Raw genomic sequence first — 14,610 nt, forward strand, 5'->3', positions numbered from 1 at the left:
GTCTTGTAGAACCTCTAAAGTGTCTGAGGGAAGATGGGGGAACACCTCAAAAGGGGAGGGGTGGGAAAGGGGGTAATGGATGGTTGTGACTCTCTGACCTGTCCTTTGTTCTTGGCTTTTGTGGTTCCACATTTTGTGGTTTTCTTGTGCCCAGGAAATTGGATGTACAGATTAGGTGATGTGGTATAACTCACCAAACCTCATAAAATGCACAAGTGCCTTAAAAACATTTCTGCAAAGAAACTAGAATTAGAAGATGATTCTGATATCACAAACACAAGTGAACAAAAATAACATGACAATACTGGCATCTTAGAAGGACTGGTATAGATTAGTTAGTGTAGATAGAGCCCAAAACCACAATCATCTGATCAGACTGGATAAGTAACTTTTCGAGAAACCTAAAATTATCTTGATGACTTTCTGGAGTATTGACTTACATCTACTATCAGGACCCTTGCCCTTTCTCTAAGTATATTATTTTGCCTTGAGATATTATTCAGTGTATACAAGGCAGGATAAACAAAGGAACATCTAAAAAAGAATGTTTCATCTTTGTTTTATTGCTTTATAAATTTATATTCCTCACATGGTTGAAATGTACACAATATATTAGTTTAAAAAATACATACACAGAATGTATAACCTCACTATTTTTCCTAATAAGGATGTGTAATCAAAGCCAGTTGGAAACTACTTAGCTGGAGGGAGACAGCGATGACCCAGCCATTGAGACCAGGCTACATCCTCCCCTGGTCCCCTTGCTTTGTGCTGGTGTATCACTTTGTTCTGAGTCTCTAGACTCTTCATCGCATTCTTGGGTAGCTTCTTGTGGGAGAGAATTTGTCTCCCCTGTGAATCTGTCCCTCGGCCAACGTGTCCAGCCCGCTGCATGGAGGAAAGGAAGGTTTTTAATCCAGGAGTTTTAGTTTAGTGGGGCATATATAGAGAGAGCAATTCCTCAGTTAGGAGGGCCTTTGAAAGCCCAGCAGCAGGGTTTCTGGGGACACCTGGGAACAAGCGAAGGGTGTTGAACTTGTCTTTGATTTGAGACCAGCTTTATTCTTCTCTGACACCCTCTCTCCGGAAGGTCTTTGCCTATCATTCTGCATTTCTACTCTAGATCTAAGGTAGCTCCTTCCCTCGTTTGTCTGTGGAATGAATACATAGGACTGGTGCAGGACCAGCTCTGGCATCCTGCGATTCAGGAGCAGAGCCACTGGCCCCAACCCCCGCCCCTACCCGCTGTAGCCCCGCTCCTGGCACGGAGAGAGCACGCATTAACAAAGGGTTGATTTTTCTTTAATTCCCTTACAATCAGCATTTTTGTGCTGGAAACCATTCGTGGGTCTTTCCAGAGCTCAGGAAATGGGGTGATCGGCCTGGGGAAGGAATGAAGGGGGAGGGATGAGGGGTGATTGGGCAAGAGGGCTGCGCAAACACAGGAGGTCAAAGATTCTGCATGGCCCGCTGAGCCGAAGATAAAGGGGCACCGGACGTGGGGAGACTGCGCAGAAGCCCACAGGTCTGTGCTCCCGGCTCCTAGCCACAGACCCAGGAAGATGAGGCTCGCCGTCCGCGCCCTGCTGGCCTGCGCGGTCCTGGGTGAGTGCCGGCGCAGGGAAGGTCCGCAGAGTCGCCAGCCCGGTAGCTCTTTGCACCCTCCACTGGGCCACACAGGCTTCTGGGTTCCACTCTTGGGCTGGAAGCCCGGAGCACTTCCTTCGCTCTTCCCCGCCGCATCCCTGCACCTGGTTCAGCACTGCCTTAGGTTCAGCTCTGCGCCTGCCCGCAGCTGCTGGTCCTGCTAGTGCCTCTGCCCCCTTTCGTGCCCTCCATGCTTCCTTGCTTCCTCTCCTTGCTCTCCTCCTCCTTGTCCAGTAAATCTTGTAGTATTAGAATACAATAAGAGCACTTCCATCATAGTTTATCAGATCCCTTCTATGAGGCCTCCTGAGTTGAGTCTGAACTGCTAAGCATGGCATTCAAGGCCTCCCAGATCTGACCGCGCCCCCACCCTTGGCAGTCTGATGTCCCATGGGTGCCCTTGGCGCTGAAGATGTCCTGCTAAGAAGCAGGGCTGCTGAGAGGTTCAAAGCATATTTGAATCCAGGCTTCTTGGGTCCTCACCGGTGAGAGGGCTGGGGCTGGGAGGGTCAGGTGAGGGTAAATGAGGCCATGGATCCAGGCACCAGTGGAGTGGAGTTCGTTGCACACATCCCTGCTGTGGGGCCTGTGACTGGATGGCCTCTGCCACGCCCATCACCTCCTGAGATTGGCTCCCTTTGTCCTTTAACTTTTGCCTGCCTCTCCTGGTGCATTTGTTATACCTTTGGAGCCTTATGTTTAGATATTTGTCTCTCCTGGAAAAGTTTACCCTTGGGAGTTGGCCCTGCATTACTTGCCTTTGCCCCTGGCCCCCTCCCACCCTCAAAGCACCTCATAGGGCTGTGCAAGGTAAATGCAGGACTCAGGACAAATTCCTGCCCATGAGACCTCAGGAGGGGCAGTTTAGCAGGGGTCTGCCACTGAATCCTGATGCCTCCCATGACTTCTCATGGGCAGATGTGGGATAAAGGGTGGTTGGGGCATGGATTTCCCTGTGGCCCCTCCTTATGCATCCTGGAGAACTGTTGCCCTTTCCCTTTCCTGCTTTGTGCTTTGTGGATATTCATCAGCTTCCCTGAGTCAGCCCTGTGCTGTTATCCACAGAAAGTGGAGATGACAGAGGTCTTTGGGAGCAGTGCAACCACATGATTTTAATAGCTACAGACATGGCTGGTTTTAGTTTCTCCTAATGGCAGCCCAGAAGACTGATGAAAATTGAGAGAGGGGTCATTGGAAACAGAAAGAACCACTGAATATGTGGAGTTCTAGTTATTCCTGGGACAGAGGATGATAGATGAGTATCTCAGGCAAATTCATTATTTCATCAATCATTTATCCCTACCTACTGGCCAAGCAGATGGAAAATAACTCAGAATGTCATCTTCTTTTATTCCCTGGGCAGAGACAAAAGTCTGGAGACCTGGTTTCTAGGCCAGTATTGGCCACTAACAGGCTGGGTGACCTTAGGTGGAGCATCACTCTCTGAGCCCAGTTCCATCATCTTTAAAAGATGGTAATTCCTACCTTGCTAGCTTCCCCAATTTGTCATATCAATCCAATGCCTTCAAGAGGCTGAAAAGTTCCGGTCACACTGATGAGGCTTATGTCCCTTGGCAGTCCCATGATGGTGAGATAAGGAGGCAGGGAAAACAGAGAAAAGCAGATTATTGTGGTCTCCACTTGAGAGCTGATGGTCAAGCCAGCATCCCTCTGGCTAGCACAGGGTGGTTAGCAGGTGACTAGGAGGCCATTAGGGTTCCATTCTCTTGTCCCCAGCCTCAGAAGGCAACAGAATCTGTGCTCTGTGGTGTTAATGGGAGGAGGACCGGATGGAGGGGATGGAGACTTCAAGAGCCTTCAGAGGGTGTTCTGTCTCTCCCACTAGCACAACCTCTGGCCTCTTTCTCCTAGGGCTGTGTCTGGCTGTCTCCCCTGAGAAAACTGTGAGATGGTGCACTGTTTCAAATCATGAGGCCAGTAAGTGTTCCAGTTTCATGGAAAATATGAAAACTGTCCTTGAAAATGGTCCTTTTGTCAGCTGTGTGAAGAAAACCTCCTACCTTGAGTGCATCAAGGCCATTTCCGTAAGTCACTGTTGCCTAAAAGAGAGTGGAATAAAATCCATACTTTCTCTTCTGTCATTTTGGAACAACTCTTTACTCACAGGTAGGAGGCTGGTGTGTGGAAGAGTCAACCCCCAGTGCTAATAAAAGCACTTCAGAAAGGGAAATTGGAGTGGTTATCTTTAAGGAGTCTTAAAATCCAACACACTCTGAAAAGGGGACTATTTTGAGGCACGAAGTTCTCTGAATTCAGGGAAAAAACAAGAATGTTTACTATCAAAATTTCCATATGACATTGTTTTGGAAGTTCTTGGTACATCACGGGAACTAGATGAATCATGCTCACAGGGAAGAGGAATACAGTGCCAACTGCAGATGTTTGCTGATCTCTTTGTTTTCTAGATTTTCCAAAAACACTTCACTCCTTCACTGTTGTCCCTGCACATCTGAATGTGGGTCAGACACTGTGCTGAGCAATGGGGCTGCGGCAGTGAATTTAAACACATGTGGTCCTTACTCTTGAGGAGCTTATAGTCTAGTCAGGAGAGAAGAAAAACATGCAAACAAATAAATTGTAAATTTCAAATTGTGTGATGTACAACAAAGGGAAAGAGTAGAATGCTCTGACAGAGGCTTTCAGAAGAAACTTGCTTTGGACTGGGTGTCAGGCACAATCTGCCTGACAGGGAAGCAACGAAACTAAGACCCCAAGGTTGAACATGGATAAGCCTGCCAGGTGCCATTGTTGGAATACACCAGGCAGTGAAGAACAGTTTGTGCGAAGGGCCTGAGACAGCAGAGCTGGGCTTTCTGAAGTTGCTGTAGGGAAGTCAGGGTGACAGGAGAAGAGCAAGCAGGAGACTGGAAAGAGTAATGAGGTGGGAGAGATAGACTTAGCCAGATGGAGCATGATTGAAGGAATCAGTCATTTGGTAAAAACCACTGGCTTGTGTTTTTAAATTGGATCTCAGTTATGATCATGTTTTAAATTTAACCCTTGAATTATGACATTTATTCAGTTTTAGTCCATGTGTGCCCCTTTTTATTTTTAAATGTTGATAATATAAAATAGTACTATCCATGAAACTAACACAGGTTCTCAAAACTTCATCAATACCAATAGCTTACTTCTAGGGCTGTTGTGTGGCAGCACTGGATTTTATGAGAATGGCACCCACACAGTGTGGTGTAACCCACAACTACTGATGTGTTTCTCCATCCCGAGCAAACTGAATCCTACAACTTTCTTGCCTTTTATTTTAGTTTTAAGATGTATATAGGTATGCGTGAACGACTGCATGGTTTTGATTCGTAAAACGTTTCATAAACATGGCATTACTATGTGTTGTCTTCTCCTTGTTTTTCACTCCTCGATATTATGCTAAGATTCACCCACATCGTTGAATATAGCCATTGTTCATTCATTTTCAGAGCTCTACAATAGTCCATTATGTTAGTATAACACAATTTATTTTTTCTTTTCTGGTCATTAGGCATTTGCGCTATTTCCAGCTTTTTATTATTCTAATCAGGGTTTGACAAATATTTTTATACAAATCTCCTAGGACACAAATATTAATAGTTTTTCTTGAATATATATGTGTAGGAGCAGACTTGTTGTGCCAAGGGATATGTATGTGCCTTTTAAGACAATGCCAAATATGTTTGATTTTTTAAAAAATTAATGAATTAACATAGAGCGTATTATTAGTTTCAGAGGTAGAGTTTAGTGCTTCATCAGTTGCATACAACACCCAGTGCTCATTACATCACGTGCCTTCCTCAGTGCCCATCACCCAGCTACCGTATCCCTCCACTTCCCTCCCCTCCAGCACCCTGTGTTTCCTAGAGTTAGGAGTCTCTTATGGTTTTTCTCCCTCTCTGATTCCATCCGATTTTATTCTTCCTTCCCTTTCTCTGTGATCCTGTATTGTTTCTTAACTTCCACATATGGGTGAAATCATATGATAATTGTCTTTCTCTGATTGACTTATTTTGTTTAGCATAATACCCTCTAATTCCATTCATGTCTTTGCAAATGGCAAGATTTCTTTTTTTATGGCTGAATAATATTCCATTGTATATATATATGCACCACATCTTCTTTTTTTAAATTTTTTATTGTTATGTTAATCACCATACATTACATCATTAGTTTTGGATGTAGTGTTCCATGATTCATTGTTTGTGCATAACACCCAGTGCTCCATGCAGAACGTGCCCTCTTTAATACCCATCACCAGGCTAACCCATCCCCCCACCCCCGTCCCCTCTAGAACCCTCAGTTTTTCAGAGTCCATCGTCTCTCATGGTTCGTCTCCCCCTCCAACTTACTCCCCTTCATTCTTCCCCTCCTGCTATCTTCTTTTTTTTTCTTAACATATATTGCATTATTTATTTCAGAAGTACAGATCTGTGATTCAACAGTCTTACACAATTCACAGCACTCACCATAGCACATACCCTACCCAATGTCTATCACCCAGCCACCCCATCCATCCCACCCCCCACCACTCCAGCAACCCTCAGTTTGTTTCCTGAGATTAAGAATTCTCATATCAGTGAGGTCATATGATACATGTCTTTCTCTGATTGACTTATTTCCCTCAGCATAACACCCTCCAGTTCCATCCACATTGTTGCAAATGGCAAGATTTCATTCCTTTTGATGGCTGCATAATATTCCATTGTGTATATATACCACATCTTCTTTATCCATTCATCTGTCGATGGACATCTCAGCTTTTCCATAGTTTGGCGCTTGTGGACATTGCTGCTATAAACATTGGGGTGCAGGTACCCCTTTGGATCACTATATTTGTATCCTTTGGGTAAATACCTAGCAGTGCAATTGCTGGGTCATAGGGTAGCTCTATTTTTAACTTTTTGAGGAACCTCCATACTGTTTTCCAGAGTGGCTGCACCAGCTTGCATTCCCACCAGCAGTGTTTGATTTTTAAGTCAATTCAATGTGGTTTTTTTTTTTTAATTTACCCATGTAGTTAGTTACCTTTATTTCCTTAAAATTTTTTTTAATTTAAATTCAATTTAATTAACTTATACTATATTATTAGTTTCAGGGATAGAATTTAGTGACTCATCAGTTGCATATAACACCCAGTGCTCATTACATCAAGAGCCTTCCTTAATACCCATCACCCAGTTACCCCATCCCTCCACCCACCTCCCCTCCAGCAAATCTCAGTTTGTCCTCTATAGTTAAGAGTCTCTTATAGTTTGTCTCCCTCTCTGTTTCCTCTTATTTTATTTTTCCTTCCCTTCCCCTATATTCATCTGTTTTGTTTCTTAAATTCCACGTATGAGTGATATCATATGGTATTTGTCTTTCTCTGACTGACTTATTATGCTTAGCATAATGCCCACTAGTTCCATCCATGTCATGGCAAATGGCAAGATTTCATTCTTTTTGATGGCTGAGTAATATTCCATTACATATTCACACACCCCACATCTTCTTTATCCACTCATGTCGAGGGACATCTGGGCTCTCTCCTCTTTTTTTGGGGGGGAGTGTTGTTGTCAATGTGATTATTTCAATTTCTACTCCTACCACCAGCATATGAGAGAATAATCCATATCATTCTGGGTGAATTTGGTATTTTATCATTATGAAATTATCTGGCAGTGCTTTTTGACTAAACTCTATTTTTCTGATATTAACATACTACACCAACTTTCTTTGCTTAGTAGTCGTCTCCTGTGCCTTTTTTCATTCCTTTATTTTCAATATTCTGTGTGCTTCTGCTTTAGGTGCATCTTTTGAAAACTGTTTGTTGCTGGATTTTATTAATGCAATCTGACAATCATATTTATTTTATGTGAAATCTCATTTATTTTATTATTATTACTGGTAAATTTGGACTTACTTCTGCCATATTACTTTTTGATTTCTTTTAGTCCAGGCTTCCCCTGTTTTCTGATTTTTCCTTTTCTGATTTTTAAAAATTGAGTTTGCACATGTGTTTGTTCATTTGCATTGTTTTCCCTTTATTCCACTTTCCCTCCTACTGGTAATGAATTTAAACACTTTATTTATATTCCTTAATGAGTTCCTTAAATTTTTACTACATACTTTTAGCTTACCAATGTATTATAGTAAAATAATCCTGGTCCTCCTTCCCAAACAATAAAAGGACTCTGGGAAACAGTAGCTCAGACTTCCCTCTTCCCTGTTTAAATATTACCATTTAATATTTTATGTCTATCTTTTTTTTTTAAGAATTTATTTATTTGACAGAGAGAGCACAAGCAGAGGGAGAGAGAGGGGGAAGCAGGCTCCCCGCTGAGCAAGCAGCTCAACGTGGGACTTGATGCCAGGACCCTGGGATCATGACCTGGGCCGAAGGCAGCCACTTAACCAACTGAGCCACCCAGGTGTCCCTTATGTCTATCTTTTTAAAACACTCAATGTAAATACTTCATGTATTTGTAGACACTATATATAAACATATTTGTGTATGTTTGTGTATGTCTATGTGTGTGTGTATACACACACCCAAAAATTTAGATAGAGAGAAAGAGAATACTTAGATTTATCTACATTTTTGTCATTTAGTCTGTTTCCCATTCCTTCTCATTTTTTAGACTATCCTTCTGGGATATGTGTCCTTCTTGAAATATGTTCTTTTGGTGATCCTTTCAAGCCAATCTCTTGGTGTTAAACTCTCAGGTGCTTGCTTGTTTTCTCTGCAAATGCTTTAATCTCTGGAATGATAATTTTGCTGAATGTATAATTCTAGTTTGACATTTTTACCCTGTTTTAAAATATTATTCCACTGTCTCCGGACTTCCATTGTAGTTGTGGAGAAGTCTGGTATTATCCTATTATTCCTTCAATCATCTCTGAATAATTTTGCGGTTTCATTTCCTTGGTCTGTGACATTCTATAGATTCACTGATATTTGCTGTTGTGAAAATCTTGGTACCTATCCTGCTTAGGGTATATCAGGTCTGTGGAATTGTGCTTTTCATCAATTCTAAAAATTTTGCAGCCATTATCTCTTTAAATACTGGCTTTTTTTCAGTTGCTCCATTTTTTTTTTTAATTCTAGGATTCCAAGATAACACATATTAGGTCTTCTTTAACTTTTTAATCCTTCTTTCACAATTTCCACCATCTATACCTCTTTTTGGCAGCATCCGGGATACATTTTTCAGATATAGCTTCCAGTTCACTAATTCTTACTTTAAACATGTCTAATCAACTTATTGCCCATTCATCACTTTTTTATTTCAATAGTTATATTTTTTGTTTCTAGAAGCACCAGTTCAAATAATTTTTCTTCTTATTTCTGATAATTTCCTTTTCTATGCTTTATCTCTGATTGCAGCCTTCAATTTGTATAGAAAAGTAAATACCTCATAGGCAGCTCTTCTCAACTTTGCATCAGACAGCTTCAACCTCCTTTGAGGACCCAAGTCTGTTGTTCCTGTTGATGCTTGTGCATTGTGGCTTATATTCTTCTGAGTGTGTTTATCTGCATCTGGGAGGCCATACTTGATTTTAATCCTCCTCCTCCTTGCTGGTTCAAGTTCCCCTTGGAATCCCTGCTGCTCTAGTGGATCCCATGAGTTAGGCCTTGGCTCCTTGGTTCCTTTTCCTCTGAGGCTCCAGTGATTCCTGATCAGCATCTTGGTGTCTTGGCCACAAAGCCCCAATCTCATTGCTCTGGGAAAATTTGTTTGTTTGCTTATTTATTTTTCTTCTGTGGTGTGTGGGGTGGGTGGGGAGAGGCCAGAGGTTATACTTACCTTTTTTGATACCAAGGAGGCCACAAAGATTGTTTCTTGGTGTTTAGTTGTGGAATAGAGCTGTCCTTCACCAATGTGAATGTATCTAATGGCACTGAAATGTACACTTAAAAAAAGGTTAAACAGTAAATTTTATCTTATGTATATTACAATAAAACAACAAAAACAATCCCAACCCTTAAAAGTTGCCCCAAGATTAACTAACTAAATAACCAGCAAGTAACCGTAATGGAAGAAATGAACCCAGACGACCTGATTTTAAATCCAGCTCCATGACTTGTTAGCTATGTAGCCTGGAGAAGTGACAAACTTTCCATGCCTGTGTTTTTTCATCTGTAAAATGGAGCTGAGCTGAACAGTGGTGACCTGTGACATATCTGAGTAGTCCGTTAAACAAACAGTGAGCCATAATGGAAATAATAATCAGCATCTAACCCTTAGTTCATAGTATAAGAGAGGTAAAGCCCAAAGAAAGTACCAAATCCTTGAACAAGACTCTTGTAGTTATGGGGTCCCAGGACAGGAAGGAAAAGTACCAAGTACTGAATCAGAGTGGAGACAAGTGTCTTTAAGATTCCCCTCCCCCATAAGGAGTGCTTCACAAAGTGCCTGGAGAAGACCTCAGCAGAAGGCCCAAGATGAAGAGGTCACCAAATGAAAGCAACTGGATTCTCAATATAAATATGTGTAAGAGCATGGTTGCAACTTCCTTCAATGTCTGTTGTGCTTGGGTAGTGTACCCAGTCCAGGGTTGGGAGGGCAACTTTCCCCCATGAGGTCTGCCACGTAAAGCTTCTCTAATTCATGTTGATCTTGAAAGGTTTCTGAGCCAAGAACCAGACTCTTCACCAGGGGAAAGAGAAACATAATTCATTCCTTTTTCTATGTGGGAGGAATAGGAATATGGTGGCCAAATCCCCTCACCAGGGAGGTGGAGTCAACTGAAGCTCTTGGTGTGGTATGTAGTTTGGCCAAGGTGAGGGTTCTTTTGGCCCCAGGTCCAAGATCTGCCAGTCACCTTCACTTGCCTGGGTATAGGTGGACCTTCCTCAGAAGTAAGGACTTCATCAGGGTCTGGTCTGTTTCATTTCAGTCAAATGAAGCAGATGCTGTGACACTGGATGCAGGCTTGGTGTTTGAGGCTGGCCTGAGTCCCTACAACCTAAAGCCTGTAGTGGCAGAGTTCTATGGGACAGAAGATGGTAAGTTCTTCCTGGGGACCCAGGAAAGAGTTTGTGGCTCTTGTTTTCTCCTGGTAAATGCTGAGTTTGTCTTGTCCAGGCAGGTAATGGAGATTAAATACTGATGGGCATTCCCTATTGGGTGTCAGTGGGGAATGAGAGGACCTATCAGCTGCCATAGGCACAAGTCAAGGCCTCTGGGGCTTTGGGATGGTTGAGGACTGGGGCTCCTGACACTGACCTTCTGGGCTAGGAAATATGCTCCCTGGAGAAACAGAGAAGACTGTGTGCAACCTGACCTGAACCACTAGGGTTTAGAGCTACATAGAGGAGCCCTCCAAGAACCATAGGCGCCACATACAGGGGAGAGACCACACTAGAGTACATACTTGGAGCCCCAGCAGCCTTGCATTTCCTCTGAGAGCAACCAACTGTCCCTGGGCCTGTGTCAATGAACAGGAAATACTTAGAATGAATGTGGTCTCTGTGTTACAACTCCAATTTCTTGGTGGGCTTGAGTTGGTAGGTGTAGGCAGACACCCTGCAGGGCCATGGTAGCCCTGCGTTTGCTTGGACTATTATTACAAATGTTCTCTCTGCAGTCCTTTCTTCCCCCTGCTAGTCTAGGCAGGTTTTCCTGATCTCTCTCTCTTTGTGACCTGACCCAAAATATATGTGCCCTGTGGATTCCCTTTCTCTACTCAGGAGTCCAGTAGTGATGAGCAGTTTCCCTGTGGCCCAGGTTGAGGGTCTTTCATTCACACTGTCTCTTGACAGATAAAAAAACCCAGTATTATGCTGTGGCTGTGGTGAAGAAGAGCAGTGACTTCACACTGAATGAGCTCAAAGGCAAGAAGTCCTGCCACACGGGCCTTGGCAGGTCTGCTGGGTGGAACATCCCCATGGGCTTACTTTATTGGAAGCTGCCTGAGCCACGTGAATCTCTTCAGAGGGGTAAGTAGGCAAGAGGGTGAGTGCTATCAGGCAGGCCTACACAGGCCACACTGGGGTCACTCAGACATGATCAGGTGATCATGTGTGATGAGTCTGGGGGGTGGAGGTAGGGGGTACACCGGCTTTAAACTGGTCAGTTCTGCCACACCAGCAGCCCTTGGGAGGTGTCAGCTGAGTTTTTTCTTCTCTGAGCTCCTAACACCCACCCAAAGGCTATCCCGAGGCGTTGGGGTTGGGGGGGAAGGCCATCAAGCCCAACAGAAGGCTTCAGTCAGGGCCAAGTTTGCTGGGCCCTACTGATCACTTTCCTGGGGTTCTTTCCGGTCTGTGGCTGATGTGTTTCCCATTCTGCTGGAGCTTTTCTGGTGGCTATCTGCTGCCCATGAACTTGGCCTGTACCTCTCTATGTGGGTCTCCCATCTCTCAGATATGACTCCCAGAGGAGACCTCTCTCTGAGCTGTTCCAGTCTGACAGCAACCTGAGACAGGCCTAGGTCAATGGCAGGCACAGGCCTGGTTCTTGGGGAGGGGGATGAGAGGACAAAGGTTAACTTGTCCCTTTTTGGAAAACCTTGATCTTGATCAGTGAACACACATAAGGATGTGCTGAGACTGGGTGTGCTGGTTTTGCTTTAGTCACTCTCTGTTCCCTAAGGAGTCTAGACTGGGAGCTGGGAGCTGTAATTGCTTGTAGCCAGGGTGGCTCATGACCTGTGCTACATGTCTTATGTTGAGCAGCAGCGTCCAGTTTCTTCGCGGGCAGCTGTGTTCCCTGTGCAGATCGGACAACCTTCCCCAATCTGTGTCAACTGTGTGTGGGGAAAGGGATGGACAAGTGTGCCTGCTCTAACCATGAACCATACTTCGGCTACTCAGGTGCCTTCAAGTGAGTGAGACCAGCTGCTGTTCCATGGTGGCCAAAGTGTCCAATGTCCTCAGGCCGGGAGACCCTACCTGGCCCATAGCAGAACCCAGCCTACAGAGGAGTCCAGGAGGCCTAATCCCCTCACAGTGACTCAGTGATCCAGCTGTAGGCCAAGACAGTACATATGCCTTTCTTGTGACATTTGACAAGGAAGCCCCTCTCCTGGAGATCTTTTCTATGTCTCCAGAGCCCTTGAACTTGCCCAGTGTGTTCTTTCGCTGGACTGGGCAGAGCCTAAGGGAACAGGCACATCCTTAGTGTCTGGACCATTCTTCAGTGACTGACCCTCTGCTTTCTATTGTAGCAATGTCTTCTGTTCAATGCACTGGCCTCTCTCCTGCCTTCCCTCATTGTCCCTGTGCAGACAGCTCATGTGGCTGATTTTTCACTCCCTCTTTTACCTTGGTTATATCCTAAAGTTTGATAGCCAGCCAAGGGACATTTCCTCTGTAAGGAGACTAATCTCTTTATCTTCCATTTCAGAAACTTGAAAACTCTTTTCTGTATTAAAATATCTTCAGTGATTTTTTTTGCTACTTTGGGGCACATTATAAGGGATTTCTAGTTCCCATGAGCTCAACCCCCACCCCCCACCATCTTAGTGGTATATCAGTGCCCCATAGTGCTTCTTCAGCTGTGGGTCGGCATAGAGGCCTCCACCAGTCTCTGCCCTTGTCCCAGGGCTGCGTGGTGTGATCAGACAGACCCTCAAGCTTGAAGTGAAGGGTCTTCCCTGCTGGGATCCTCCTAATGTATTTCTTTCCCACAGGTGTCTGATGGATGATGCTGGGGAAGTGGCCTTTGTCAAGCATACAACAGTGTTCGGTAAGTGACAGGAGAATCTACACATTCCCTCCAGGCAGTGGGTTTTCTTTTTTTTTTTTTCCCTGTACCCCTTTTCATGGACAGTAGTCAGATATGAGCATACTGTATTCCTCCTTTATCATTGCTTGGGTTTCTACTTGTGCAGAGTTGTGTGCCTATGGGGTCCTCACCTGGACTCCTGGGCCTCTTTCCATCATTCAACCGCCTGGACATGGGGATCCTTCTTCCTGGCCAATGTTGCCACAGCAAGGGATTGGGGGCATGTCTGGCTGAACTTGGCCTGAAGTTGGTCTGCTGAGATGAGACCTATTGTGGGGTATGGGGCAGTCACCCCTGTACTAGGCATCAGAAGCTTTCTTGCCTGTAACTTGTTGTGGGATCTTGAGCAAGTCAGTTCCCTTATGTGCTCTGGCCCTCAGTGTTTGCTCTAGGTATCTCAGCTCTCACATGCTATGATTCATTGGGATTGCAAGGGATGGGGAGACGGACTATAGTTCATGACGCTGTCCTGTCTGCAGTTGGCTCATCCAGGTTTTCTTCCCCCCAGAGAACCTGCCAAACAAAGCTGCCTTGGACCAATACAAGCTGCTCTGCCCAGACAACATGCAGAGCATGTCTGTAGATAAATATAGGGACTGCCACCTGGCCCGTGTCCCTTCCCATGCTGTTGTGGCCCGAAGTGTGGGGGGCAAGGAAGACTTGATCTGGGAGCTTCTCAACCAGGCCCAGGTACTGGATTCACTGTTCTCCCTCCTGCTTAGTGCTCTCTGCTTGGATTTAAGGCATTTTCCTACATTCCCTTCTTGCCACTATGGAATACCTTGTTTTTAGGACATAGTGGGAACTGCGCCACATTCATCCACTTGTCTAAAAGTGCCCAGCAGGGACTCAGAGTTGCACAGAACCTAGTCCTGCATTATTGCCCGTCAGACCCTTACATTTTGGCCTAGTGACATGAAGATGCTCCTTACTGCTTAATTCTATTTCTTTCCATCTAAACCAGGACTTCTAGGCCAAGGGCAAATACTCCCTCCCCCATAAGGCCTTCCGTCACCTCTGCAGAAGGAAATGATCTCTTTCCTAATGTCCCTCAGGCTGACTGCAAGGAAGCCACACACATGGCCAGCTTTACTTAGAGCCTAGAGCATGCAGAATGCCAGCACTGAGCCAACCTCCTCTCGTCTAGCCCTCCCGTCTGCCTATCAAGGGTTTTAATGGTAACCACACAGTGTCAGCTTCTGAAGGAGAGTGCATTTCTTAGGCTCAGTGAGCTGTCAATGCA

At 44.6% G+C, this 14,610-nt stretch overlaps 1 protein-coding gene across 1 annotated transcript in view; it reads left to right on the plus strand.

Moving 5' to 3' along the window:
- The first annotated feature begins 1,446 nt into the window (after positions 1–1,446).
- The window catches only part of LOC113916747 (serotransferrin-like), a 56,050-nt gene continuing 42,886 nt past the window's right edge, over positions 1,447–14,610 (plus strand). The window contains 7 exon segments of the mRNA XM_027583617.2: positions 1,447–1,605; positions 3,520–3,692; positions 10,537–10,645; positions 11,402–11,578; positions 12,317–12,464; positions 13,273–13,328; positions 13,876–14,057. Of these exon segments, the coding sequence (XP_027439418.1) occupies positions 1,563–1,605; positions 3,520–3,692; positions 10,537–10,645; positions 11,402–11,578; positions 12,317–12,464; positions 13,273–13,328; positions 13,876–14,057 (888 nt within the window). The 5' untranslated portion in view covers positions 1,447–1,562.

Source organism: Zalophus californianus, chromosome 1 (assembly GCF_009762305.2).
Source record: "Zalophus californianus isolate mZalCal1 chromosome 1, mZalCal1.pri.v2, whole genome shotgun sequence".
Classification (NCBI taxonomy): Eukaryota; Metazoa; Chordata; class Mammalia; order Carnivora; family Otariidae; genus Zalophus; species Zalophus californianus.